A 25,888-nucleotide genomic window follows, 5' to 3' on the forward strand; every position below is an offset into this window, starting at 1 on the left:
AACAATTTTATACCCTGTAATCCTTTATTGAAGCGATTTTTCTTTCACAATTTCATGGCCTCGACAGAAACTTTTCTGCATGAATTAAAACCAAAGTGTAGTGACGTCACCGGATGGCATTAGGGCCAGATGTGTTCAGACGTCCCTTCTGGGGAGTAGGCGACCACAGAGGGATGTCTGAAATTCAGGCTACCAAGCATATTGGTCATGCACATTTAATCCACTCAGAATACAGTGTAGGTTTACAGAAAATACATACATGTACATGGAAACCACGGACAAGAATGGATTACCACCGTTTGCATTGATACGCAATTTTTCAAATCGAATCGCCCGTGGAAACGTTTCCAAAATTTCCGTTGATCAAAGTTTGAAATGACGTTTCACACAAGTGATTTTGAAATTTTACTGACGATTAATAAATTTTACGCTGACAAAAGACTACAGAAACTTGATCAAATTTAACTTTATTATGCAGCAAAGACATTTTTCGAGACTTAACCTTCAATTTCAAGGCTATTGCGTTTGGAAACCGAAAGAAACTAGACGGTTTACAGATCTTTACGAAAAATTAATATTATACAAAGCCGACAGTTTAGGGACAGACGGAATGTCGCGATATGTTCACGGCTCGCTGAACATGAAAGTTCTGTACCTATCATTTTTATGGTGTTTATTCCGACGGTTTAGCGAGACAAAGCCCTTTTTGACAACTTAGCTACAAAATGGTTTTATCTGCCCCTGCTTAAAACAGTTAAGGAGTTTTGACAAGGAAAAAAAAATTATTTATCGCCATTTCACTTTCGTGACCGCTCGCGAGAAATGTTGTCGGAAACCCTTTCAAACTTTGATTGACCGAAATTTTGGAAATGTTTCCGCTGGCGATTCGATTTGAAAAATCGCGTATCAATGCAAATGGTGGTAATTACCATCAACAATGACAGAAATGCTAGCTGTATTTCTAGATAATATTACTGTAATTAAATAAGGAAAAACAACTGAAAAAAACTTGTTACCTTTTCCTTCTCTTTTAGCTCATCAAATATCTGTTCGATTTCTGTTTGCCAACCTTCCTGCAGTGTGTGAAATGAGTTCTGATCATCTTGTGCGAATGAAGAATCTGAAATTTCCTCCAGATCTTCCAAAATTCCCTGAAAGGAAGGTCGATTGTGGGGATCTTGCTGCCAGCAATCTAAAATAGAGAAAAAGACGTCCTCTTAACGTCTTCTTCTTTTTGCTTGAAGGTTGAGCAGTATTTTAAATTTGTTTTTGGTTTAAATTTCCTCAAACCCTTTTTTGATTTAATGTTACATTACCTGCAACGATTATGTGGCAAAAGAAAATACATATAAAAAATGCAACTGGTTTGAAAAATATTAATGTTAATAAAACCAATTTTAAAGCAAATTTAAAACCACAATATGTACAGTGCCTAAGCGCTGAATCACTGAATGCCAAGTGGTATTTGGATTAAGCTTATTTACATGTATAAAATTCTATGAGAAAGTGAACTCGAAGGAATTTAAGGAAGTGGTTGAAATTACAGATTTTCAACACACTTCAAGGCTGCTGCCTAAGGGAATTTCTAAGGAGCCCTTCGGGCTCCTAACGTCAAAAGTTAGGAGCCCAAGCCATTACTTTCGGAGCCCAGCCTAAAAGTTGCCATGGTCGATCCTCGGGGGAGGGGGTGGGGTAGTGGGGTAGAAGAAAAAAAACAAATCTAGGGGAGGGGCCTGGGGAGCAGCCCCACCCCCCCCCTCTCTCTCTCTCTCTCCCGTCCCGTTCCACATGCACACACATTTTGTTTTGTCAGTAGAGCCTTTGTACGTGAACAGAAAACTCCTTCTGACAACATTTTTTCTGAGAGCTTCTGAGGGTAACCTCCCTCAAATAGTTGTGTCAGAAATTCTAGCTTTCTTAACTTGAAAGTTTATTTAGCCGAGCCTCTCCTTCGCTAAAACCCTTTTTACACTGAGTGGGTGACATGAACAGGAGCTTAAAATGAGTTTGAAAAGTTAAAAATGTGTAAAACAAAATGAAACATTGTTTAAAAGGAACATCCAAAGTTTTGAAGCAAAATCAATGAAGCATGAAGCAGCAAAATTATTATTTCACTTTTGCACAGCAAGCTCACTAAAGAACTTGAATTATTGTTAGTAATTAAGGTTTAACAGAACCAAGATTACAATTTAGCAGGTCTATTTGAAGGTTAAGGCAAAAGGTAATAAAAAGTCAAAACACCTGTGTAAACACTTTAATTAAATTATGATCTTATCTACATTTCATAATCAGTTGTCAAAAATAGACCAGAAAAATTAAGTTGTGAAAAAAAAAAAACCAGTTTCTCGGCTTATCAAATGAGTTGCTTATACAATAGATTATAGTAGTTTTAAAAACAATTCATGTTATTCAAACTGTTTTCAGTAAAGTTTTCTAGCACATTATTATTTTCAAGAGTAATGTTCTCCTTGTCACGGTTCAATGACCAAGATAAAACACGAAACAGTTCAAATGAACAAACAAACTTGATCCACAAAAAGTGGTAGCTGATAAGAATGTCACAGAAAAGGCACATATTTTCTGTTGTTATGAAATTAAGCGTTCTCAAAAGTGAAAAAATAAAAGTTTGAGTTAAATAATAAGCTTAATTACAGCAATTCGTAAGTGTAACATCAAAACATTCTGCACATTATTTTAGGCTTGTTGAAAAGGTTTTTGTATCAAGCTTTTGCAGATTAAAATTGTCATGATCACACCTGATGCGTGGATGGCCAGGAGATTGATTTCACTTTTGTATCCGTAAATGTTTACTTCAAATTCACTTTTAACTCCTCCAAAACATCAACGTAGCGAACAAAAGGTGAAGCAGCCCATAATACCATTCATTCTTCATTCCATATTTGGGAGTCAGTCCCAGTCCTAAACAGTCGAAAATAAATGGTTTTCGAAGTTGCCGAATTTTGCATAGACACGTTACGTATTTTTACGCTAAAATTATCTCGATTGTGGACAATTTTAGTATTTCCGTTTTGAAATGAAGCACTTATTGTTTTGAACGGGATATATCTTACGCCAGTGGAACAAAGTTACAAGGAAACTGAAGTCATTAGATGAGAATGGAAAATCTGTGCTCAGGCGCCCATCCGGGCTCCTTGAACAAAAATTTAGTCGCCCGCACTCGTAACTTAGGCGCCCCAGGCGACCGGGCGCCCGTTAGGCAGCAGCCTTGCACTTCTGACTGAAATAGCAAAAACCCTGGATTAAAGCCCTCATCATGGTTGTTAAGGACAAAAAAGAAAAACTTAAGAAGGTTAAGATCCAGAAAAGTCCAAGGCAACTCAATTTCATGTCCCTAATTTCCTTGCACATAGTCTTGTTTATCTTCTATACCGTCGCTTGCATCTAAGCATGAACACTCGCCGCCCAAACATGATCTAATTTGATGGAAGCGACGGTATTTTGCTGCTGCCAAAAATTACCTTTCCTTTACATACAGCTATTTTAATTAACATTGTCAGATCAAAGCTTGAAGACAAGACCAAAAGGTAGTTTTATGGGTAGAAGAGAGCTAATGCACATGCTGAATACTAATGAGATATAAAGACATGAAATATGCAAATTTGCATGTTTTCTTTCTCTTCAGACATATGGAAACAAGGTGTTTTTAGCCACACTGAAATTTGGAAGATTCTTCAAAGTTTTTTCAGTTTCATTTTTCAAGTTTTTTTTTTCAGGTTTTATGCATTTCCCAATACTGCACAGACTCTAATAACACTTTCTGTCTACATCTGTATACTTATACCTTTCATTAAATCTTTAAAAAAGTCAGGACATGTGCTTGGTATTGGTAAAGTCAAACTGTTCATTGCGACACCATAAGCTACAGCGAGAGCTTCGATATCCCTGTATGGCACCTGACCAGTCAACAGTTCCCACAAAACTACACCAAAACTGAAAACAAAGAAATACAAAGACATCTAGATATATAAGGTCAAGATCGATAAGGTCAAGGTTGATTAGTATTAATAATGGTAATAGGACTGAGTGGAGTCCAATTCGTTCTGTAATCATACGAGTGATTAATGAAATCGGACGACCGCGAAGCGGGAGTCCGATTTGTTTAACTATGACAAAATTCGAGAAACAAACAAACTTTACCGGTGAAATGGTTTAAAGTCTTTGTGAATACTAAAAAACATAAGAGTTTACACAACAAAATGCACAACAACAGCACGCGCAAATTGACGCCTACTGTCCAATTACACAGGCATGACGCGTAAACTGTCCTATTACACTGTCCAATTACAAGCATGTAGGTACACTGTTTTATAAATGCTCAAATCTGGTTGCTGATAACCAATCACGATCGAGAATTTTGTTATAGTTTTGATTAATAGTAAAACTAATTAAATGTAATCGACCCTCACTGTTTTCCAATTTAGCAACCTTTTCCAATCACTTCTTTTGGATACAATGAAGTTATCAAAGAATGTCACTTTTAGTGGGTCAAATTCCCCTTAAGATTGGCCAAAACCTGTTCATTCATGTACTCTTTGGCAAAGGGAGGCACTATGAGAATTTATAGTTCACCACTAAATTTTCTCCGATTCTGATTGGTTTAAATTAAACATGTGACGCGATAGTACCCGTCCGCCGGAGGGCACTATCAGCCCATAGTGCCCCGCCGAAGAAAAATGCCCGGATCGATAGTGCCCGCCCGTGACTTTTTTTTGCAAACAAGCGTGCCTGCAGACAAAAAACCCAACCAAATTCACTGCATTTAGTGGGTTTCTTGTCTGGTTTTGTTTCGTTTGTGAAATTTCGGCTTTCAATTGAGTTTTTTATCCTGAAAAGTAAAAATAATTCACGATGCTTGTTTTTGTGTGTGCGCGCGGAAGAAAATTTAGTGGTGAACAATAAAGACAATATCTAGAGTGTTTCTGTCTTGGAACTATCGGCAACTATCGGTGATAGTTACCCCTTGGAAATTTGATGTTCTTTAAACTAGCATATTAGCCCTCGAAGCTTCGCTTCTCGGGCTAATATTTGTTTTAAGAACATCAAATCTCCACAGGGCAACTATCAGCCGATAGTTCCTCGACAGAAACACTCTATTGTTAAAATAGTTTTATGCCCAAGAACACAACACAATGATCCTGGTCTGGGATCTAACTACACTGCAGGTCTCTAAATACGAGATCTAATGTGCCTTCCAAAGTCCAAGGTGAAGTATTAAAAGTTTGTACAGTGCATGGTAAAAAAACTACACTCACCTCCAAACATCACTTGCTTTAGAGAATGTGTTAGTTCTGATGACTTCTGGTGCCATCCATGCGTAAGTTCCCGCAGCACTCATCCGTGTTGTAGTCACGATTTCTCTGGCCAGTCCAAAGTCTGTGATTTTCAACACGTTTTCAAAGTTCCCATCTTCGATTTTATTTAGAAGCAAAACTGAAAAGGAAAAGAATGCAACACCTTAGTTCAACATCTACAATACGATGAATGATATTTGCATTGTTTGTTGCTTCATAAACAGCTTATACTGTGTTCAATTTATTTAGGTAGAATCACCCTTAAGCCAATTCAATCATACAAGTTAGTATGACTGAAATATTAATTTTTGCGTTTCCCTTTGTTTCAGTTTATGATAATGAATATGAGACAATGAAAAATAAATCAAACTGGTTTAAAAAAAGTTTACACCAAAGATAAATATAAGCCACAATGCTGCTCTATGATAACTCATTCAATTTGCATAGCTCCCTCATTTATAACACTGCAAGAATTGACATAATGAAATAACCAAATCCCCACACATTAATTTAATTTAATTAGTAAGGTTTCAGACAAACTGATAACATTTTTCCACCAAGGGTCAGGTCCCCATAAGTCCCTAATGCCCAGTACAAAGCTGTGGTTATGACTGTGTAGAAACCAAGGGCTTTTGACTATCACTGCGCATACATGTACACTGTATGTACTTTAACCAAGGTACATGCGCATTTACATGTACATGAAATACAAATTTGCCAATGCACTTATAAAATACTTTATGACATCTGGACAATAAAAACCAACAAGACAGCATTACATGCTTTAAGCAGAATGGACAGAAAATTTTAAGTCAAGGCCTCCAAGTTTACACTTATCTTATAAAATAAAATTTTGCCAACAAGCTAACCAAGGGGGGCTTGTCTTTTAATTTTCAAAATGTTTCAGTTCACTTGTTTCTATTACATGTATATGATCCCAGGAAACATTACAATGATAAAATGAAAAAAAAAGAAAATATTTGACCAATGGTTTGCAGTACTTTGTAAAATAAAGCGATGATAAATGTACACCATAATACACACCTATCAAAGAATGCTTTTTTTTCAACAGAATTTGATGATGCTAAAATTTAAGCTCTTTTTGTTTCAAAATACATAAACATTGTATATTGATTGAGAAAAAACTTCCAGGCAGACAAACAATTGGTAGAAAATTGTATTAGTATTGGTAATCAAATGGTGACGAGTGAAATTAGAAAATAATTTCATGCGCATTTTGTCAAAATGCGAATAATTTCCCGAGCCTTTAGGCGAGGGAAATTATTCTATTTTGACAAAATGCAAGTGAAATTATTTCCTAATTTTACGAGTATACCATTTGATTACATTTTAATATTATAGGTGACAAATTACGCTTGCAATCGTAGGTTTTTGATTGGTATATTGCATCGCAAGTTTTTAAGTCTTTGAAGAAAACCTTTTAGAGATTCCTTTTTGCTGTTTACAAAAAGTTTCAAAGATGAATCAACTGTCAATTATTTCTCACATTATGACCGTAGTTCGTCTTGAATGAATTGAAAACGATGCCCTTTGTTCAAAAATCCGCTCGATGCCATTTTTGTAATTGGCTTAAGTCTAGAAGTCGTTTTGATGTTTTAAAATATAAAATATCATCAAAAGTATTATTACATGGCCAAGGCTAGCTAGCTAAGATGAAAATTCAAGCGAAAATGTACAAAGTGTAAGCTTTAAAACATCTTTTATTACGGACGCCATCTTGCCGCTAACTACCTTGCGATGGCAATTTTATAATTTCACATGTGAAATTATAAATTAACGCTAAAATTTCGCGCCAAAATTAAGGAGTAATTTGTCACCTATGATATTAAAGTCAAAAACCATTTTCCAAATTGGTGTCACAATAATACCTTTAATGACTGACTTCCCTAGCTGCTGTACAAGCCAATGAAACAATCAATTAAATACCACTAATTTTGTTAAGAATAACAGCATGTTTATCTGTACACCAATTTCTAGAGATAATTTCAAAGATAGCAATTATGTTATTTAAAATCTCTCTGGCCGGCTTTCTTAAAATCGATCTCAAAGTATACAATCCATTTATAACAAAAGTTCCAAATTTAGTATATGGAAAAGAATAGGTTAGTGTTTAGATAATGCTATTTAAATGAAATCTTCTTTAATCCAGACACGGAACATTTTTATTTCAGCTAAGAGGAGAAATATCCACATAAGCTTAAATTTCTTAACTTCCTGTCAAGCAAAAGGAACCCATTTAAAACAGGTAATTTACCTTGTAGGTTTCAAGGAAGGGTATCTTGATACAGCTATCAACAATATCACCTTAATATTTATATTCGCGAGAGTTTTGTTTCGAAGATGAAAAACAAAACTTATATAAGCTTAACTGAAAATTTCAAAACAAACGCCACCGAGACTGAAAATCACTGGCAAAGAAAGGAAACTGCTATATGTCTCGCTGCATTTCCAGAAGATAATAGCATCATCAAATTCGTGCAAAATAATTTCCAAAGGCTCGCACTCACACCGTCATTAAAACATAATGAGCATGAAAAATTCACAATACCGATTGACAATGCTCATACGAGCGAAACAATTGTCTTGTTGTTTTCTTCTTGTGTGGAAAAACACAAATTTACAAAGTCCCCCGTTTTTCGCCACAAATAAGGGCAAAACCACGAAATTAATCTACTTACTGTTTCCAGACTTGAGATCTCTGTGTATGATGCTCAGGGGTGCTTCATTATGTAGGTAATACATACCACGGGCAATCTGTATAGCCCAGTCCAGCAGAACGGAGGGAGGAATTGTTCGACCATGAGTGCTCAACACGCGCGAGAGAGCGCCGCCTCGAGCGTATTCTAGAACCAAACAGAAATTAGGTTCCTTCAAACAAACACCAAATAAACCCACAATATTGCGATGTCGAAAAATTGAAAACAGTTTGGCTTCTTTCGTGACATCCTCCACGATCTCGTTGGAATCTTGGTAGTTTTCGGTGCGAGCGATTTTAACAGCGACTTCCTCGTCCCTCCAAGAAGCGCGATAAACTTTGCCGAACGCTCCGACACCGATGACATCTATCAGGTCGATTTCATTGAAATCGATTTCCAGAGGTTCGCTCAAACTCGTCCTTTTAGCATCTGTTGTAATATAGTTCGAAGGAAACAAGCCGATTCGTGCTTGTCCTTCTACTCGCCCGACCCACCATCCATCATCGCCGCTTACTTCGGGATCCTTCGATAAAATTTCAATCCGATCGCTTGCTTTAAAGGTTAGTTCATCGTCGTCTAAAGCATCGTAATCGTACAACGTCGTGCAAAAATCGCCGCTGAAAAGGTTTGTCAACGGAGAATTTCTCCCCGTAAATGTTTCCATTCCTTCGCCTTGTACTCGCGTAACACTAGGCATTTGCATCGGCCACCAACAAACCGTAGACTGATATTACACTCTGTACCTTCTTCTGTTTATCCGTATATAATATCACAAGCTCCTGGCGAGTTTTAAAAACCAAGTCGATCGAAAATCGCCGCACTCATACGCATTCATGGCGCATAAACAATCAGCCTGAATATTTTGAAAATCCTAAAAAAGCTTGTTCAAAATGGAGGCAGTCCCGAGGCGGGCGCGGTTGCATTATTTAGTCATGTGACTGATGTCAGGTGTTTGATTGGTACAAAGGTTGGAATTGAACTTTCCGTGCTTTCGAAAGTTGACATTCGCCCACGTTGCCTTGACAACATCGCTGAACATTTTGGATTTCCTCACGTCTTTGCATTCTAAATTAGGGGCCAGTATAAAATAATCTGAAATCTGTTTAGCTTTGTTTATTCTTTTAATAATAGCTTTGTATATATTTTTTTATTCTCTTTTTAATTTACCCGTATTTTTCTTATTGGCAGTAAAATTAGCACGGTCTGGTAATCGCTGCAAAATTTTAAAGAAAAGGGATCTAGGGAACTGTGCTTTTTTAGCTGACTCATTTTCCGGACGTTTGCAATAAAAGAAAGGAACGAATGCTTGATCGGGCGAAAAAAATAATTTTCTGCAGCAAAAAAACAAGTCTACGTATCGGGGAATCCCCCAGATTCTTCTGACTTCATAACAACTTCTTCAGCTACCAAGTCATGTCTAAAATTAGACATGACTCTATATTCGAATCATTTGTAATCAATTGAGGTTATTATCTCGCTTTATGAACCGTATGAAGACGGAATATTTCATACACAGTTTAATTATCTTAGTCAACATTGTACATTGCATTCTCTTTCCAAACACTTTTTGGCTGTTTTCAATGTTGCAGACATCTTGACACATCGGTGGATGTTCACCGTTTGATTCAGACCTTCAAGACTTGAAGTTCGCTTTAAATCCTGCAAAAGAAACGGAACTAACGAGAGGGTTTTCCCTTAGCGTAAAAACACTGAGCAGTTTACGAGGGCAACAGTGCAGTTTCTTTGTGGTTGTTTCCGACACGCGCCACTGTAGTCGAGGCGTGACGGGCGTTTTGACTTTATAGGTCTTCAAATATTTGATTTTAGACATTGTAGCATATCAAGCGATATTGTCAGAAATCACGATGACTGATCTCTTAAGTAATTTATATAATAGGTCAGGTCATATTAGTTTCGCCTCCACGTAGTTCCGCCCTACAACCGAGCCCCACGCTCTGATACATTCCAGTCCTCGGCTTGGACTCTAGCTGTACACCTATAATCTTACATTTCCAACACTCGGAAAACTTTTTAAAAAACATCTCGCCGTGTACATGTTCTTCACTGTCTCCAAAATAGTTTTTTCCCAAACCGTTTCGTTTCTCTTGTAAAAATTTCCTTCTGAAGAACCCCCAGCGAGATACCCATGCAATTTTACCGTTAGATGCGACACACACAATGCACTCATAAGTGTATAATAAGAGTGCGATCTAAAAAGTTTCGTCCAATTCTCAGTCACTGCTTCCTGATTATCCTACGCAACAATTAGCTGACAGGATACCTATACACATCTCTTAATTCAATAATTCCGCCCCCATTTTCCGTTCTACTTCTAAATTGGCCTGTGCTCAAAAATAGCACCATTCTTTTCGAAATTGCCGCATTTTTAACACATTACAAACCTGAGTTAAATATATTCACTAACGCTTGTCGTCGACTACGTTCTAAGCGACATTCTGTAAATCTTAAAATTTCACAAAGCATGACAAACGTGCTTAATTCGTTCCGAGTGTCCATCTAGAGAAAACGAAATTTGCGAGGGAGGGAACAGTTCAAATTGATAGGATCACGTTATTCAGTAACACTACGACCTTGTTGACTACGTTTTTCTTGAAAACAATAACTGAAATTCCACAAAGCACGACACATGTTGCAATTTTTGAAAGTCCTTTCCAGTGCAATTTTTCCCCACGTTTGAGGGGCCAAAAAAAATTTTATTTGAAATCGGTAATAATTTACTGATAGATGTGAAAGTGACCGAAACTTTAATTGATGACTGAGATTCCAGTACCCCCATACATTCAGACCATCATGTTTGCTTGTCGCTCGTTTGCGCCCCCCTCGCGTAGTCTGGTAGTTCGGCCAAGGGTCTAATTGTGTCAAGTGTAGGTAAAACGTGATTAGTTCTTCTTAAAAAAAATTGCGAGGGAGGACAAATGCAACTTCCCACAAAGAATCAAACTGGTTGCATCACGTCTTGAAAAGAGATGCTCCAACGATAGTCAGGTCCAAAACTTAAACTCACGTCCGTTCATAGCGGTACTTCTACGCTAGTTTTTTTCCAAAAGGCAGAAAACCTGCTTTGATGCAAATTTAATTTCTCCTGTAAATATCAATACATACTCAAGCACATGGGACATGGGAATTAAGGAATTGATTACCGAGGAGAATTTTCTTGATCTTTTAGAAATTCCGTTGTAACTATTACTATACTTAATTTATAGAACCAGTGAGGAGAACTTGTCTGTTGATGATGTGTTGACATCAGTGTTTCCTTAACTGAGAACCCCGCAGTTTTAACAGGAAACTGCAACTTTTCGACAATCTAGTGCATTTCTTCACGCCCCAAAGCTAATTATATACTCCACATGCCTTCTTGTATTGTAAGGTTCCCATTTTCCGCAACTCGAATTAGCGAAAAAAGATTCAGTCTTTCCTACTATATACCCCTACGCAGTTTCATACTTTACACCAGGCATCTTCCGATCTCTCAAGTAGAAAGTGGGAACATGCTTCCGATTACCAGCCCCTGTTCGGAAGACGGCATCTTAAGAGAACGAAAATCGTACCTACGTTTCATTGGCAAAACCAAAATTGCCGCTCTTCTAAATTCGCTCCTGGCATGTGAGCTTAACAATTGAAGAGATCATACTCACCATCATGACGAAAGCAACATTATCGTGACAAAGACGGATTAACTAAGTGAGTCTTCTGTCAGAAAATCTCTTCCCTCTACCTTGACCAGGAATACCAGGTCAATCTTCACGTACTAAGGTAGTCTGCGAGTATTCTTCTTCTTTTTCTTACTTTTATGGCGCCAAAAGTTTATCGCGCTGTTTGGAAGGACGAGGAAGTCGCTCTGAAATTCGCTTGCACCGAAAACTACCAAGATTACAACAAGATCATGGAGGATGTAAGATCTGAGGAAAAGAGGGTTGGACCAAGGGAAAGAGTACAAGTGGTGTAGCGGGAGTATAGGAGGGAGGGGAGGGAGATGTAGGATCGAGTTTCCTTTCTGCGAACACGCGTTACTGGGACTCGAGCGAGTTAAGTCATGTCAGTCGGTTGTCAAGTGTTATATCTTCAGATGACGGATCTTTTGAAGTGAAGCAATGTTTTTAATCAAGTCGTTTTCTGGAAGCTAAATTGGGCTTCGTTGATCCGTCACGTTGGCCTACTATCGAGGTACTTTATTGTTTTCGTTTATTATTTGTCGTAATGTTCTATTTCGTAGCTACCATTTGTATATCGTGTATTTCGTTTTCTTTTTGTTTCAGAACCGCTTGCCTTTTATTAGTCACGCTAGTGTGTATCTCGATTCTGGTCAGCGAGGAAATCTGTTCAATAAAAACGTAAACTATTTGGAGTTTACTGGAGAAGTAAGGCTAAAATTGAAATTTGTACTGCAATGGCTTTTTTTTAATTAGGATTTTTTTTTAAAAACCATCTTCCAGCTCGATCAAGCAAAACGACAAAGGAGTAGCCCGCATTAATTCACAGAAAAAATAAAGACGAAAAATGGTTACTAAAACAGACTGTTTAATTTCATTGCCAATCACTCAAATTAACCACATTCATCTAGTTTTGGTTTCTTGGCTTGATGCTCTGTCTGATCTGCCCCTGTGCTCGGTGTGTCTGGTTCAACTGTTATTCCACATAACAGATATCCGCCGGTACTGTTCATAGCAATCTCAGGGTGCGTGCGGGCTGGAAGAACCTGGCAAGACAAACAGAAGCAGGCTTAATGACTTCTAAAAAAGAAGTAACGTAAAGGAGCATGCATTTATACGGTATCCATTGTTTTCTACATTTCTTTTCTACTACTACAGAAGCATAAAGGTTAAATCGCTGAACGGATTTTCCCCTGAAAACGACGACAAGGAACACAAGAGAAAATAAAGCATACATAACCTTCACCGGCCCGCCTCCACATAAGGACTGGCACTTCGGTACAAAATGATCAAGGTGAAATGGTCAAAAAGTTTTTCTTTTTTAACCAGTAGAGCTTCTCTTCACTTGACGTTCAAAAAACAAACAAACAAACAAACGGAAAACAAGAAAAACAGCGAACTGTTTTACTGAAGTTTCACTTTATACGACCCAAGTACTGAAACCAAACGGTCGTTCCTTTTCTTTTAGTACAACGATAGATATTTTTCTAACAAATTCTAACAATTTTTTCGCTTAGGCATCACAGACTCTCTCTCATTTCAAAGTGCGCCAGGTAATACGCTCGGAGCAATAGCTCAGAGAGAAGTAAAAAAAAGTAAAGTCTGTCTCCGAGCCATGAGGCCCATACAGCCGGAGCTTATCCCCGTTTCCGTAGCATTAAGCGACTAGGAGTATTGCTACTCCCTCCTGGATGGGATGCTAGTCCATCGCAGCAGCAGTAAATTCGCCGGTACCAAGAACACAACGCAGCGCCCCGGCCAGGCCTCGAACCCGGGCCGTTCGACTCGGAGTCGAGCGCGCTAACCATTAGGCCACCGCGCCTCCCCTCAGAGAGAGGTACATTGCCCTAATGGTTATCCCTTAGTGGATAGAGCCGTCCGAGTGTAAGCCCTGGCAGGAGTCAAGTTACTATACTTTCACTGTGCCTCTCTCTATCCAGGTGTATAATTATAAACAGAATCGTTAGAGCAATCCTGAAAGAAATGCTAGGAGGTAACTTGTGATAGACGGTTGCTACATGTTACAGAACCCGTGCATGTCGATCTGAAGACAGACTTACCTGATAATGCCGCCACCATGTTTCAGTCAAACGTATGTTAATAGCTGTTCCTTTTTCTCTCAAGTTCACGTAACACTCCATCAAGGGCTGAAAAGTGACAAAATTTTAATCAATTTTAAACGAGAAGTTGACTCCAGAATGGCCATTTATTTTCTTTACGCCAGTAAAAAGTTTATACAAAGATGTTATTCACCAAAATTTTACCCCTCGACGTGCGCTATAACTCTACGAAATCTTATCCAAAACTCGACAATTGGACGCTGCCATCTTGGAGCTGGTAATGTATGCGTGACGTCAATGAGCTCAGCCTGAAGTTTGACGGGAAAATTTAAATACCGTACTCGAAACTCCTTGTTTCTTCGAAGTGGCTTTTGTTTGACAAAATGCCTGTTTGTGCAGCTCCATTTTGCTCAAACAGAGCTCCAAGAAATACAAAAAACAAGGAGTTTCGACTATTAAAATTTCCTTTGACGTCACGCATACATTACCAGCTCCAAGATGGCGGCGTTCAGTTGTCGAGTTTTGGATAAGATTTCGTAGGGTTATAGCTAAAGCTGGAGGCTGAAATTTTGGTGAATACCATATCTTTGTGTAAACTTTTTATTGGCGCAAAAAAAATAAATGGCCATTCTGGAGTGAACTTCTCCTTTAATCTAGCCTGCTGCGCAGACGTACATTTGGTTCGTCACGCTTAATTTATAATTGGCAATTATTCACGCGATACCCTTCGACGGGCCCTTGACATGCTTCCTAAATTAGCGTAACTCCTTACCACTCTAGATAAACGCAATGAAACAACAATTTCATGACGGTGTACGTTATCTCGCCAACTTTTAAAAATTATGTGGTTATTTGAGAGACTTTTACAGACAGAGTAAAACCTAATTCTCCTGAATTAAATAATCATATTATCCATCCCCTGCAGGGCCTAAAGATATCGGGAGAAGGTGGTACGGAGTAGAGGATGGAAATATCCTAGGGGTTGAAGATTTTGGTTAGAATGCGATTTACTACTGACATGAGTCGAATGGAAGATCTTTAGACATCACTCCTGTTTTAAAATGTATTTCACAAAAAATAATCATACTTCTCCTCCCCCCCCCCCCACCCCCATCCGAATAAAAAAGGTGGACAAAAACATCACTTTTATACTACTCGGCGGGTTTGTAACGACAGTAGAAGCCTGCGAGCTATACGGAGGTTCGTGTAAAATGAAAACGGAGCTATTGGTTGACACGGCTTACCTCTTTGTATTGGCAATAAACTACAAACGGCCGTGATGGAGCAAGGCGAGGAAGAAGAGCCATTACAATAGGACTGGGTTGAAAACGGCTCACCACTACCAGACTAAAGAAGACAAACAACACATGTAGGTCAAGAAAACTGCCGAAAGAAAATCATGAGATGACTAATATATGAAAAAGCCATAAACAGTCAGCTGTACAGTCAACTGTCTGTAAGAAGGACACCGTCGGGACCGGCTCCAACTGTTCATCACAGAGAGGTGTACGTCTTATTGGGAGTTAAGTTACAGTAAACTGACTGAGGCAGGGCAGGACTGGGACCAACGCCAAGTGCATGCCAGTTTTACAGAAGTGTCCGTCTTATAGAGGTGTCCGTTTACCGTCGACTGTTTTATTGGGAAGAATGATTAGAAAGAGAAAAGAAATTTCAGGCTGCAGTTCTGATAATTCAAACGTTTTGCAATTTACAGAATTCCACCGAAAAAGAGCTTCCACAACCTTTCAGTTACTCAAATGCACTGTTTCATGCTGTTTGGTACAGCAGAATTTGTAAAGTTTAACTGACCAACATGTTACCTGTCTAAATTTCCACTTTCTAACTCTTCTCGTGCTCTGGATTCTTCGTTTTGTCTCCGCATTCTCCGCGTCAATTTTTCCTACGTTAAAATAAAGTCTGTTTAAATTTATCATAGCATAGAATTTTAATGATTTCACTTAAAACTTCCTCTGCTGGGGATCTAAATATCTTGGTAATTATCATAAATAAAGTTCCATCTTTGACATGTGTACCAGGGCAGTGTCACGAGAAATCTTCTTTCTTCGTTGAAGTTTTTGTGTAAACTATGCTAGAACTGCGAGGGTACCGTATTTTTTCGATTAAACGTCGGACCCCGAATAAACGCCGGGTCTCCAAGCTGTATTAAAAAATAAACCCCTTAAACAATTATTTAAGGTTTAACATGCTTTAAAAATAATGTCTAAATATATTGCTGTCAAAAATAATGAATAAAAATCATTTCTGAGAAACATAGGGCTTGAACAAACTCCTGGAATCAAATAAACGCCGGCTCTATGGAGCCAAGTTTGAAATAAACGCCGGGGGCGTTTAAACGAGAAAATACGGTACACCCACTGATCAACAAAATAACCCTTGACAATAAATGAAAGCCATAAATCTATTCTCCAAGATGTGAAAAAAAAAACGCCGGGAATCAATGGTTTTTATGTGATTTTCGTCCAATTAACACTATCAAACTTACAAACGCCGGCCCGTCTTTTTCAAGTTTTCAGCCACTTCACTGCTTTAGCCACACCACTTTTTAACAATTTTCATGTCTAGTACAGTACGTTTTCGGAAGGCCAGGACACTGTTAGTGGATTTCCAATTAATACCAACACCTTTAGAGCGGTTTTCACTCGAGTGTCGAAAGTTAATTGCGTTTGCTTTGGTTTTGCATTGCTACGCTTAGTGATTGGCTTAAAAATCTCGCGCCACTCTCTCAGCCAATCAGAACTAAAACCAAAACCAATCGTGACTCGCTCGCGCACGTTTTCCCGCGCTTCGTGTCGGCTACATGTATTTGCTTCGAGTTTTGATTGGTTCACTGGATTGTCTGTGTCCTTTGTGATTGGCCAGAGTAATTACTTTGGTTTTGGTTTTACGACACTCAATTGAAAACTGCTCTATTGGATTTTCAAGTAGCACCCGCGCCCCTTACTGAGGCAACTGCTTCATTATTTCACTTCTAAGTGTCCTCCCTTCCTCCGTCCCTTCCATCCGTCCCTTCCATCCGTCCCTTCCATCCGTCCCTTCCATTCGTCCCTTCCATTCGTCCCTTCCATCCCTCCCTTCCATCCCTCCCTTCCCCCCCTCCCTTCCTCCTCCCTTCCTTCCCCCCTTCCCTCCCTCCCTCCCCCCCCCCTCCCCCCCCTCCCCCCCTCCTCCCCCCCCCCCCCCCCCCTCCCCCCCCCCCCCCCCCCCCCCCCCCCCCCCCCCCCCCCCATCCGTCCCTTCCATCCGTCCCTTTTGTGAAGAATTCTCAAAACATTACTTGGCCCCAAGAGTTAGTGCTCCTTTTTTCCTAACAATTTGTTTGTCCGTAATGTTTATCGCCGCAGTTTGCGTGTTATGTTTAGTTAAACAACGATGGCCAAAGAAAACGAGTATCCTATGTCAATAGTCATTACATTATTTTACCTCTTCAGTCATGGAGTTTCCACTTTCTTCCTCTCCTGAGCTGCTGTTGCTACCTTCTGGAATCTCATCCTGGAGAGCTTTATCTTTTTCTGTTGTATCATTTGACTCAGCATCTGACAATGGCTTCTTTGTAATACCTGAAAAGTGACATACATGTATTATAAATTGTTTTGTCAGGGAGTGGTTTTTATTCCAGAATGAGTTCAGTCATCTCGTCCACTCTGTATTCATTTACATAGTACCCCTCCATGGATCAAAGTACCAGATTTACCGTAATGATTCGATTAAGCGCCCTCCTTCCAAAAAGCGCTCCCTTCTGAATAAGTGCCCCCCTTCAAATGTGTTTTTGTTAATAAGCGCTCCTATTCCAATAAGCGCCCCCATTAAATAACCACCCCCATTCTTAAAAGCGCTCCTATTGTGCCTAACTGACCCTTATGAAGACGTCGACATCAAAAATATAAACTCATGAACATTCACCGTACCGTACATGTATATATTTACTGCTAAAATGAACAATAATTATTCTTGTAAAAGTAACTGAACTTTCGACAGTTTGTTACTGTTACAGTTTATATTATTGTTAGTTATTTTAAAATATATTAAAGTTTTGTTTTGAACATTTGGTTGTTTCGCAAAAAATTAAATAAGCGCCCTGTCCCGAATAAGCGCCCTGTCTCGAATAAGCGCCCTCCCTTAAGGTGCCAAAAGTAAATAAGCACAGAATCGAATCATTACGGTATGGGTTGTACAGGATTTCCAAGATCAGGATCCCAAAGGGGTCTAGAGCTCCAGAGCTCTGGGCCCAAAAATTCGGCTTCTAGGGCTCTAGCCTCTCCCCCCTCCCCCTCCCCTCATTTTAACTTCAGTCATGCATTTGTTTCCGTTTCCAAGTCCCAGTTCTTGTCTTCATATGCTTCCCATGACTTTGTATTGATTTTGCATAGAGAAATTGCATGCTGATAACTTAAAGCCACTATTATTGCAGAAGTTTTACAGTGTTACCTGTGCTTTTACCAAGTGTTGTTACTTTGTCCATTGAAAACCCACTCAGACATTCCATGAAGCTTTTGGGAAAATTAAAATACTCCAGACCCTGCCTGCGAGAACAAAAAAGACCAGGAACAATTTCAAAAGCTTGATTACAATAGGATTGCGATTTTTTTTTGCACTGAAATCATTTCGCCATCACATCAGATCTTAGATTACTTGGTAAGAGGATACTGAAGTCAAACAATTTCAATGTGAAAAAAAAATGAATTTTTACAGTCTACTATTTATAGGGCTATGCATGCAACAACAAGCATGTTCAGTTGAAATAATGACTACAATTATTCTCTCCTTCTGTCTTCACCTTGTTAGATAACAAATCATACGATATGACAGACAAAAAGAAATCTCAATCAGTAGACATAGTTCAAATCTTGTTGAGTTTTAGAAATTCTGAAACATGTACATTAAATTAAATAAACCCAGAAAAATGTTGGAATTTTTTACCTTCCTGGGAAATCACCTGAGTAGACTTGAACAAGACTTCCAAGACCTTCAATAAGAAAAAATAAGAATGCACAGTTATGTAGATTATTACATAACTAATACAGCTTGAAGGACTAAAAACTAAAGACAACTAAAGTCAACTCTCACTATAGTGGACACCTTCAGGACCACAATAAAAATTTGGTGTCTGTTATACACCAAGTCCATAGTAGCTGGAGATATTTTCAGTATTTTCTTATTAGTCGGGACTTCAGCTCCTGATTGTAATAATGGGGTGTCCGTAATAGTGAGGTGTCCAAAGGTGAGAGTTGACTGTTATCAAAAAGCCTTATTCTCTGATCGACCCAGTATTCCAAAGTATTGGACAACTTGAAGTTTCTTGTTTGGGACAATACCGGCTGGGAGAATATCTGTCCTTGGTCTTTTGTATGTGTACCACGCTGTGCTTGTTTTATACTAACATGACTTCATGGCAGATATTTGCACAGTATAGCATTGCACTTGGTTAATAAGATAAAAGTGTTTAAGTCTGCGACTTATGAAATACCAACAGAGTGTTGATCACAATATGCCTACCTCCCATTCTTTCCAAAAGAGCTCCTACCACCAATCCTTGACAACTTTCTACTACCATCATTCGACAGTGTGCTCTTACATTACACATGGTTAAAATCTGAGATAGGGTGTCCAGTCTAAGCTCACTATTGGGACACAAAGCACATGTTTATACAAAAATTAATACATGTGAAAAATGTTATCATTAAACTTGTAATAAAATGCATTCCATGAGGGGAAAATGGTTGTAAAATATGTCAGTGAGAGTGTTTTCTAACTAACTTAGTAACACAGATAAGTGCTTAGTGTTAAATATGTCAGACATTATTTTCAAAACACCATTCACTTTGTGAAAGATTTGATTTATATTGTTACAAGCCTGTGACAAAGAAAAAATCTGGGGCCTTGCCAAACAGGAGTCATACCCATGCATGACCTTCTGTACACATTAGGGGTACATAGTATAACAACAAAATGTATACAGGTGGAGAATTTCTGTATTAGATAACACTGGGCTAACTTGAATCCCTCAGGCGCTCTGTACAGGCCTTACTGCCCTTGTACTGTACAATGAGACCACAGGACACCCAGGAAAAATGAAACCTTAGCCTACCTGTGGTCTAGCATGAATATCAACCTATGATGATTTTTACTTTGAAACACTAGCAGTGAAACTATGCATTGCAGAATGACATTAAAAGGAATATTTTGAGCTTACCATATTTTTGTTGCTCCTCTGGAGTAGTACATTTGAGCTATGAGATCAGTTGTGGGTCTCAAGATTGACATCCTTAAAACATGTCTGAAAAAAAAATTCTAGAATCATTTGCAAGTTGTGACTGCAACAACATAATCAGCTGAAAGTTGGTTTTCATCAAGAAAAATAATAGTCTAGATAGTAACAACATGAAAAAATGTCAAAACCGTGGACATAGATATTACATGTATGTGTTTAAATGAGTCAAATAAGGTTCTGATGGTCATTTCCTCCTACCCGGTAGTTTCCCCCAAGTGCATAATAATAAAACTCGGTGTGGAGAATTTGTATTAAAAAATTATTTAAATTATTTTTTATTAACTTTTTGAGTCCTGCAGAGCATTTCAGGAGCAAAAGCCAACTGCTCACAGTCTTGAGGTCAGTTTAGGTTCAGAATAACTAAGTTCACAAATTTACATATTAATATTCTTATCACAGCAGTATAAAATTGTATTCCAAGACGGCACAGGGATGGTGCAGTGGTGAGAGCACTTGCCTCCCACCAATGTGGTCTGGGTTCAATTCCCAGACCCGGCATGATATGTGGGTTGAATTTGTTGAAAATTGGTTCTTGTCCTTATTACTCCGAGGGTTTTTCTCCGGGTTCTTTGGTTTTCTTCCTTCCACAAAGACCAACACTTCCAAATTCCAATTCAATCGCAATTGGAATTTCAAATTCACAGCCCCACAAGCTTCTGGCTTTAAACGTCACCGTGTCTAAATAAATGTAATTTTATTATTTATTTTTTTATTAATACAAAGTCAAATCAGACTTTACTTTTTCATTTTCTTTTTCTTGTACTTTGCTTGTGAAAACTGTGTTCTCTCTTTAAATGTAGCACTGTTCTCCACAAGGTGTTCAACAATATCCTAGAAAAGAATTAACAGTAAAGTAAAATCACGTTTTTTTAAAGTGGAGGTACATGTACATCAGTAAACTTCCCAGTTGTGGGAAGTATGTATGGTCAAGTTTCTGATAGGGTTAGGGGTAACAAGACTAGTTTATCAAAACACAGTAAGCAGAAAGCCAAGCCCAACTTATACAAATGCATTTACCATGATGGTGGCCTTACAAATGTGCAAGGCAGCGAGGCATGCAAGGCTAAGCAGCATCGCAGAAATCCATACTCCCAATAAAAAGGCTAACCGCAAGCTACCTAAGCTAGCTGTAGGTTAACCGGAATGCTATTTAGGATAACTAGAGTGCCATTTAGGCTAACCAAAGTGCTATTTAGGCTAACCAGAATGGATCGCACGCCTCGCTATCTCACATTTTGTGAAGACCTCAAGTTATTGGCATTGTGTGAGTAACAACAGCGAAGAGTTTATTTAGCAACTGTAATTGTTTTGTAAAATGGACAGTTTTAACTTCAAAAGTTGGTGCAATACCAGTGGCCTCAAATAGAAGACTACAGACTGAGCTTTTGACCTCACAGGATCTGTGGTTAGTGAGCTGGAGTGCGGATCAAAAAAATCAGTGAGAGTTTTCCTCCCTGCCCCTGCTGTTGTGCTGTGTTCTTGGGGAAGATGCCTTGGAAAATTGCCATCCTTCTGAAGAATCACTACTTAATGGATTTCGCAGGTAGTTTCACTATCATTTATTTTGTGTAATGATTCGCCAAGTAAATAGTTTTACTCCTCTAATGAACCAGGCCACCACCTTACCTTGCCACTAACTCCTTGTGCTTTTAGGTTCATAATTTCATCTCTAGACAACTTCTGTGAAGTGCCGTCATTTTGAAGAAATTGATTATTTTTATCCTCTTCAAAGTTAGATGAAAAGAAGTGGAGAAATAAAAAAAAATAATAGTTAATATTATCCAATGAGCTGATATGGTAGGTAGTCCAAGCTTGTCTTTACGACTCTTTTTGATGCCATCTGTCATGGTGGCTTAAAAATGCCCCTGCTTAAAAAGTCTAATATGTGGGGGGAACAGGGGACAGGAGCCCGGAAAAACAGGTGATTGGAGGGGTACAAGAGCAGGAGAAGAGGGAGAAATGGAGAAAAGTTTTTGTAACATAATTTGCATGTTATCAATATAGAAATAGCATGGAAAGACAGGAACCACTATGAATGGGGCAGGTCAGGAACTTGGAGTAAAGAGCACAGGAAGTGGGAAGTTCAGATCTGTGTCCCTCCCATTAAAATGGGCTATTGCATTAAATTTTTGTTCCCGACCTGTTGAGAAAAAGTGAAATTCTTTGCGGTAAGAGAAAAAAACCCATGGATTTCCTTAGGGGTAAGATATGAAATACAGGAATTCTTTAGGGGGAATTGGCGAAAAGCTATGGAATTCGTTAGGGGTAAAACCTGGAAATCCTGTGGAATTCTTAGGGGCAAATTTATGCTTTTTTAATGGAATTCTTGAGAGCTAAACTCATTTTCGAAGAATTTCATTGGGGTTTAAGGCATTTTCAGTGCATTTTAGACATTTTTAATGGATTTCTTTAGGGGTAAGAATGAAATACCTAAAAAAACCTTTCCTCAACAGGAAGGGGGGGGGGGGTGGATATTAAATGCAATAACCTAATGTTTAAAGTTTGCTTCCAATAGGATTCCATCTATACTTACCACTATTGTCTTTTGCCATCAGAAGTTCATCCACATCCTCTGTTGTATCTAATATGCTTAGTTTACCTCCTTTTACTTCAAATATGGATCCCAAGGGACATCCAATAGCACTATCCAATGTGAAGTGCAACTTTTCAAATATCTCCTTCCTAATTTTGATAATTACACTCATCATGAATAACGTATCAGAGATACTTTTTAGATCCAACATGGGGCAGGTAAGAAATGCTTTTTTGGCTTCTTTGAAGAACATTTTTTGACAAATTTTAGCTTGCACGTGTAACACATGTCTACACTTTCAATAAATAAATTTGGTATAATTAACATTTTTTAGACGCTTACCTGCCCTTACGAACTTTTACAGCTTTGATAACATTTTCCTTCTTTAAAATTACATATTCCCCCTCACTGATCATCTTTGGCGAGGGAAGTTGCTGGCAAATGTCCAACAAAAATGATAGCTACAAAAATAACAGGCCGGCAGCCATCTTGAAACTGTTCAAATGCTTCATTTAGGTGGAAATGTAGCGTCCTTCAAAAACATTGCTGCTGACTATTTTGGTTTGCAGGCGCTTTCAGTTTGCGCACCAAAGGAAAAAAACATGGCGGTAGACTGTATTTCGTACAGAAAATCTCTCTGTTTTTGCAGTAGGCTTCCGCCGTAGATCAAAATCAAAGCAAGAAAGTACATCAGTTAATTTGAAATGGGATCACAGACGTTAGAGATTTTGCGACAAGGAGTTTGGGCTTCATTGACGGGTGGATGGTTCTTCGACCCTCATCAAGAAATATTCACAAACACTTTTCATTTCTACTTGTGGATTCTTCTGCTATGCCTCCCTTTTTCCCTGTATCTGGTAAGATGTGTCATGGTGATTATTTTAACTAACACTGCTTTGCGATTTCCAACAAAAGCCTGAAGGAACGTACGGTGTATATTACGGTGATCGATTGCTGATTTCAAGTTACCCTTTGGCGACCTTAGATTTTCAACACGTACAAGTTCAAGTTGTAGTTTGTTAAAATAATAGTGATTTTTTGCATTTCGTTTTCTACAGGGGACAGCTCCATCAAGCTTGGTTTGGATCCTGTACTCCATTGTCATAGCAATCATTTTCTTGGTGATAAAATGCCTCAATTACAGACTGCACTTGATGTTCGACGGCGAAGAAATCCGAACGGAGAGCGAACAACAAGAAGAAGCGAGAAGTGGAGAATCTGGAGCCGAGCGGGACGAGAATTCACGAGTGGAGGTTAGCAGCGGCCCTGTGGAGCCTGGTGGGGAAGTAATTGAAATGGAGGTGATAAACCATTGTTCGCAAGATGTTGCCAACGAGGGTGGCGAAGAAAATGTAGCACAACCGAGTACTACTTCAGCTTTATCCACAGCGCCACTGCCTCCTTCTTCCTCCTCTCTTCTTCTGTCGTCAGTTGCAACTGCTGCAAGGCCTCACCAGGTCCATCTCCTATCCTTTATAACTATAATATTTACCTGTTCCTTATAATATAACAGCTTCTATAACTAAATATTCAATATTTTAGCACTTAGTTAATTATAAACTTGAAGTTGAGGAAAGTAATACTGGGGTCACCTGTAATCCCATGGGGTTGAACCCCCAGGTACAGTACCTAGGGGTGTTTGTCAGGCAGCCCCAACAAAGTACATGTTAAAGCCCCTGGGGTATCCCTGGGGCAATGACTAAAAGTGAAAAATGCTTTCCAAATCTGATCACTGGCAAAGAAATTGATACAGTAATGCCAAATGTGAAAAAAGTGATTAAGGCATTCTCATGATAAATTTTGAAAAAAGGAGAAAACAGTTTGATTAGAAAATTTTTATTATAAAAGATTAAACAGACATAAATTATCCAGAAACCAATAAACTTCTACACGAGTAACCTGCGATCAGGCTTTCTTTTTTTGCGGCGGAGGGAAGGAGAAAAAAGGGAAAGCCTGATACAATTACTTGTCAAGTCGTCTCCCGCCCCCTAATTAAAATATCTGTCAACGTCGTCGAGAATGTCGGCGATGCCATCAGATAAGCGTGATTAGCACCTTCAAATTATATTTTTACTCTCACAAACATGTGTTTGAATTACCCTTTTTGAACGAGCTGATCGGATGGTTTTTAAAATTTGTTTTCTGCAAAGGCTGATTTTGTGTAAGGCTCAGGTCAGTCATTGATTTCAAGGTCGTAGTTTTCGTCACTAGCACGATTGTCTGGCGTCTTTTGTGGTGTGATGTAATACTCTTCGACACCACTGGTGATAGATCACGCTCTTACCGAATCCCATCGGAAGCACCGCCAAAACATCTTTTCTTTCCCAAACTATTCATTGAATACACTCCGTTTGTTCGTCTTTAAATGTTTTGTGAACAAAACTCTTGAGAGATTTTCTAAAAGCTAGAAGAACTCGCTTTCTATTTCATTCCGCTCAACACCCGCCATGATAACAATCATCTACGTGCGATATTTTTGGACCGGAAATTCGACTTGAACTCAATTAGCCAATCAGGATAGAGTTCTCATGTCGCCTTTTGTTTTCTGACCAATCAGAAAAAAAGTCCAGATTCTGGACTTTTTACAGACGACTCAACAAGTAATTGTATCAGGCGTTCATTTTTCCGTTGACCCCTCCGCCGCGAGAAAAATAACGCCTGATCGCAGGTTATTACACAAGTGAAGTCTAAGTTTTGCCAGGGATGTAGCTAAGAAAACACTATGCCAGCTCATCAACAAGTCCAGCTGGCTTTTCTGGCATTAGAAGCTCTACAAGATTTCCTAAGTCTTTGTGGCCTGGCGCACGCTACTGGTGATCAGTGCTGTAAATTTGACTTTAAAATGCTGTAGTTAAGCTGTCCAAATTGAGATTTTGTTAAGATTTGAACACAACTTTAAACTGTCAAAGAAATTTCTTCTGGAAGACTTATTTTCTTTTTAAAGTGTATCTTGACGAAAAATAATTAAAAAATCACTGTTGAAAACGGCTTTTTTGACATGGCGCGTAACATTTACGGTCTAACATAGGCACATTTAGGATTTCTCGACTTTAATAAGGAATACAGTAATAAAACTTCATAGAGAGAATCTTTAACCTATGTACATTCTGAATCTTGAAAAAAAGCTCACCTTATAAAAGCTGAGGACCTTTTTTTCACCTGATCACTTTTGCGACCCACAAGATGATGTATTCGTTTTCACCGAAACGTGCATTCTAAAACTCGCTTGTTCTTTCTATCCACTTATCTTTGTGTTTCAAAAACACCATATCTCTAATTGACATAAAATCAGCTTTTTGTCAGTCA

At 38.7% G+C, this 25,888-nt stretch overlaps 3 protein-coding genes across 7 annotated transcripts in view; 1 reads left to right on the forward strand and 2 right to left on the reverse strand.

The window, feature by feature from the left end:
- LOC144634552 (mitogen-activated protein kinase kinase kinase 10-like) overlaps window positions 1–8,977 on the reverse strand; it is a 33,336-nt gene extending 24,359 nt beyond the window's left edge. The window contains 4 exon segments of the mRNA XM_078493548.1: window positions 1,017–1,192; window positions 3,803–3,951; window positions 5,274–5,451; window positions 8,012–8,977. Coding sequence (XP_078349674.1) covers window positions 1,017–1,192; window positions 3,803–3,951; window positions 5,274–5,451; window positions 8,012–8,732 — 1,224 coding nt within the window. The 5' untranslated portion in view covers window positions 8,733–8,977.
- Window positions 8,978–12,551: 3,574 nt separating this feature from the next.
- On the reverse strand, window positions 12,552–23,081 carry LOC144634595 (tRNA (adenine(58)-N(1))-methyltransferase non-catalytic subunit TRM6-like). Its single transcript, XM_078493608.1, has 13 exons — window positions 22,925–23,081; window positions 22,583–22,731; window positions 21,676–21,773; window positions 20,789–20,880; window positions 19,972–20,055; window positions 19,275–19,399; window positions 18,699–18,744; window positions 18,207–18,301; window positions 17,202–17,338; window positions 15,581–15,660; window positions 15,005–15,107; window positions 13,761–13,847; window positions 12,552–12,746 (listed from the first exon to the last, which is right to left on the reverse strand). The coding sequence occupies exons 1-13, from the start codon at window positions 22,996–22,998 to the stop codon at window positions 12,594–12,596; spliced, it is 1,323 nt and encodes a 440-aa protein (XP_078349734.1). The 5' UTR covers window positions 22,999–23,081; the 3' UTR covers window positions 12,552–12,593.
- Window positions 23,082–23,161: 80 nt separating this feature from the next.
- Window positions 23,162–25,888, forward strand: part of LOC144634536 (pecanex-like protein 1) — a 110,752-nt gene continuing 108,025 nt past the window's right edge. For 3 of the 5 annotated variants that reach the window (XM_078493517.1, XM_078493516.1, XM_078493513.1), the window contains exons 1-2: window positions 23,162–23,439; window positions 23,641–24,039. In XM_078493517.1, the coding sequence (XP_078349643.1) occupies window positions 23,287–23,439; window positions 23,641–24,039 (552 nt within the window). In that variant the 5' untranslated portion in view covers window positions 23,162–23,286. The remainder of the gene's footprint in view (window positions 23,440–23,640; window positions 24,040–25,888) is intronic. The other 2 variants (XM_078493514.1, XM_078493515.1) reach the window with 2 other exon arrangements.

This window comes from Oculina patagonica, chromosome 13, assembly GCF_052425735.1.
Source record: "Oculina patagonica isolate OP01 chromosome 13, crgOcupat, whole genome shotgun sequence".
Lineage (NCBI taxonomy): Eukaryota > Metazoa > Cnidaria > Anthozoa > Scleractinia > Oculinidae > Oculina > Oculina patagonica.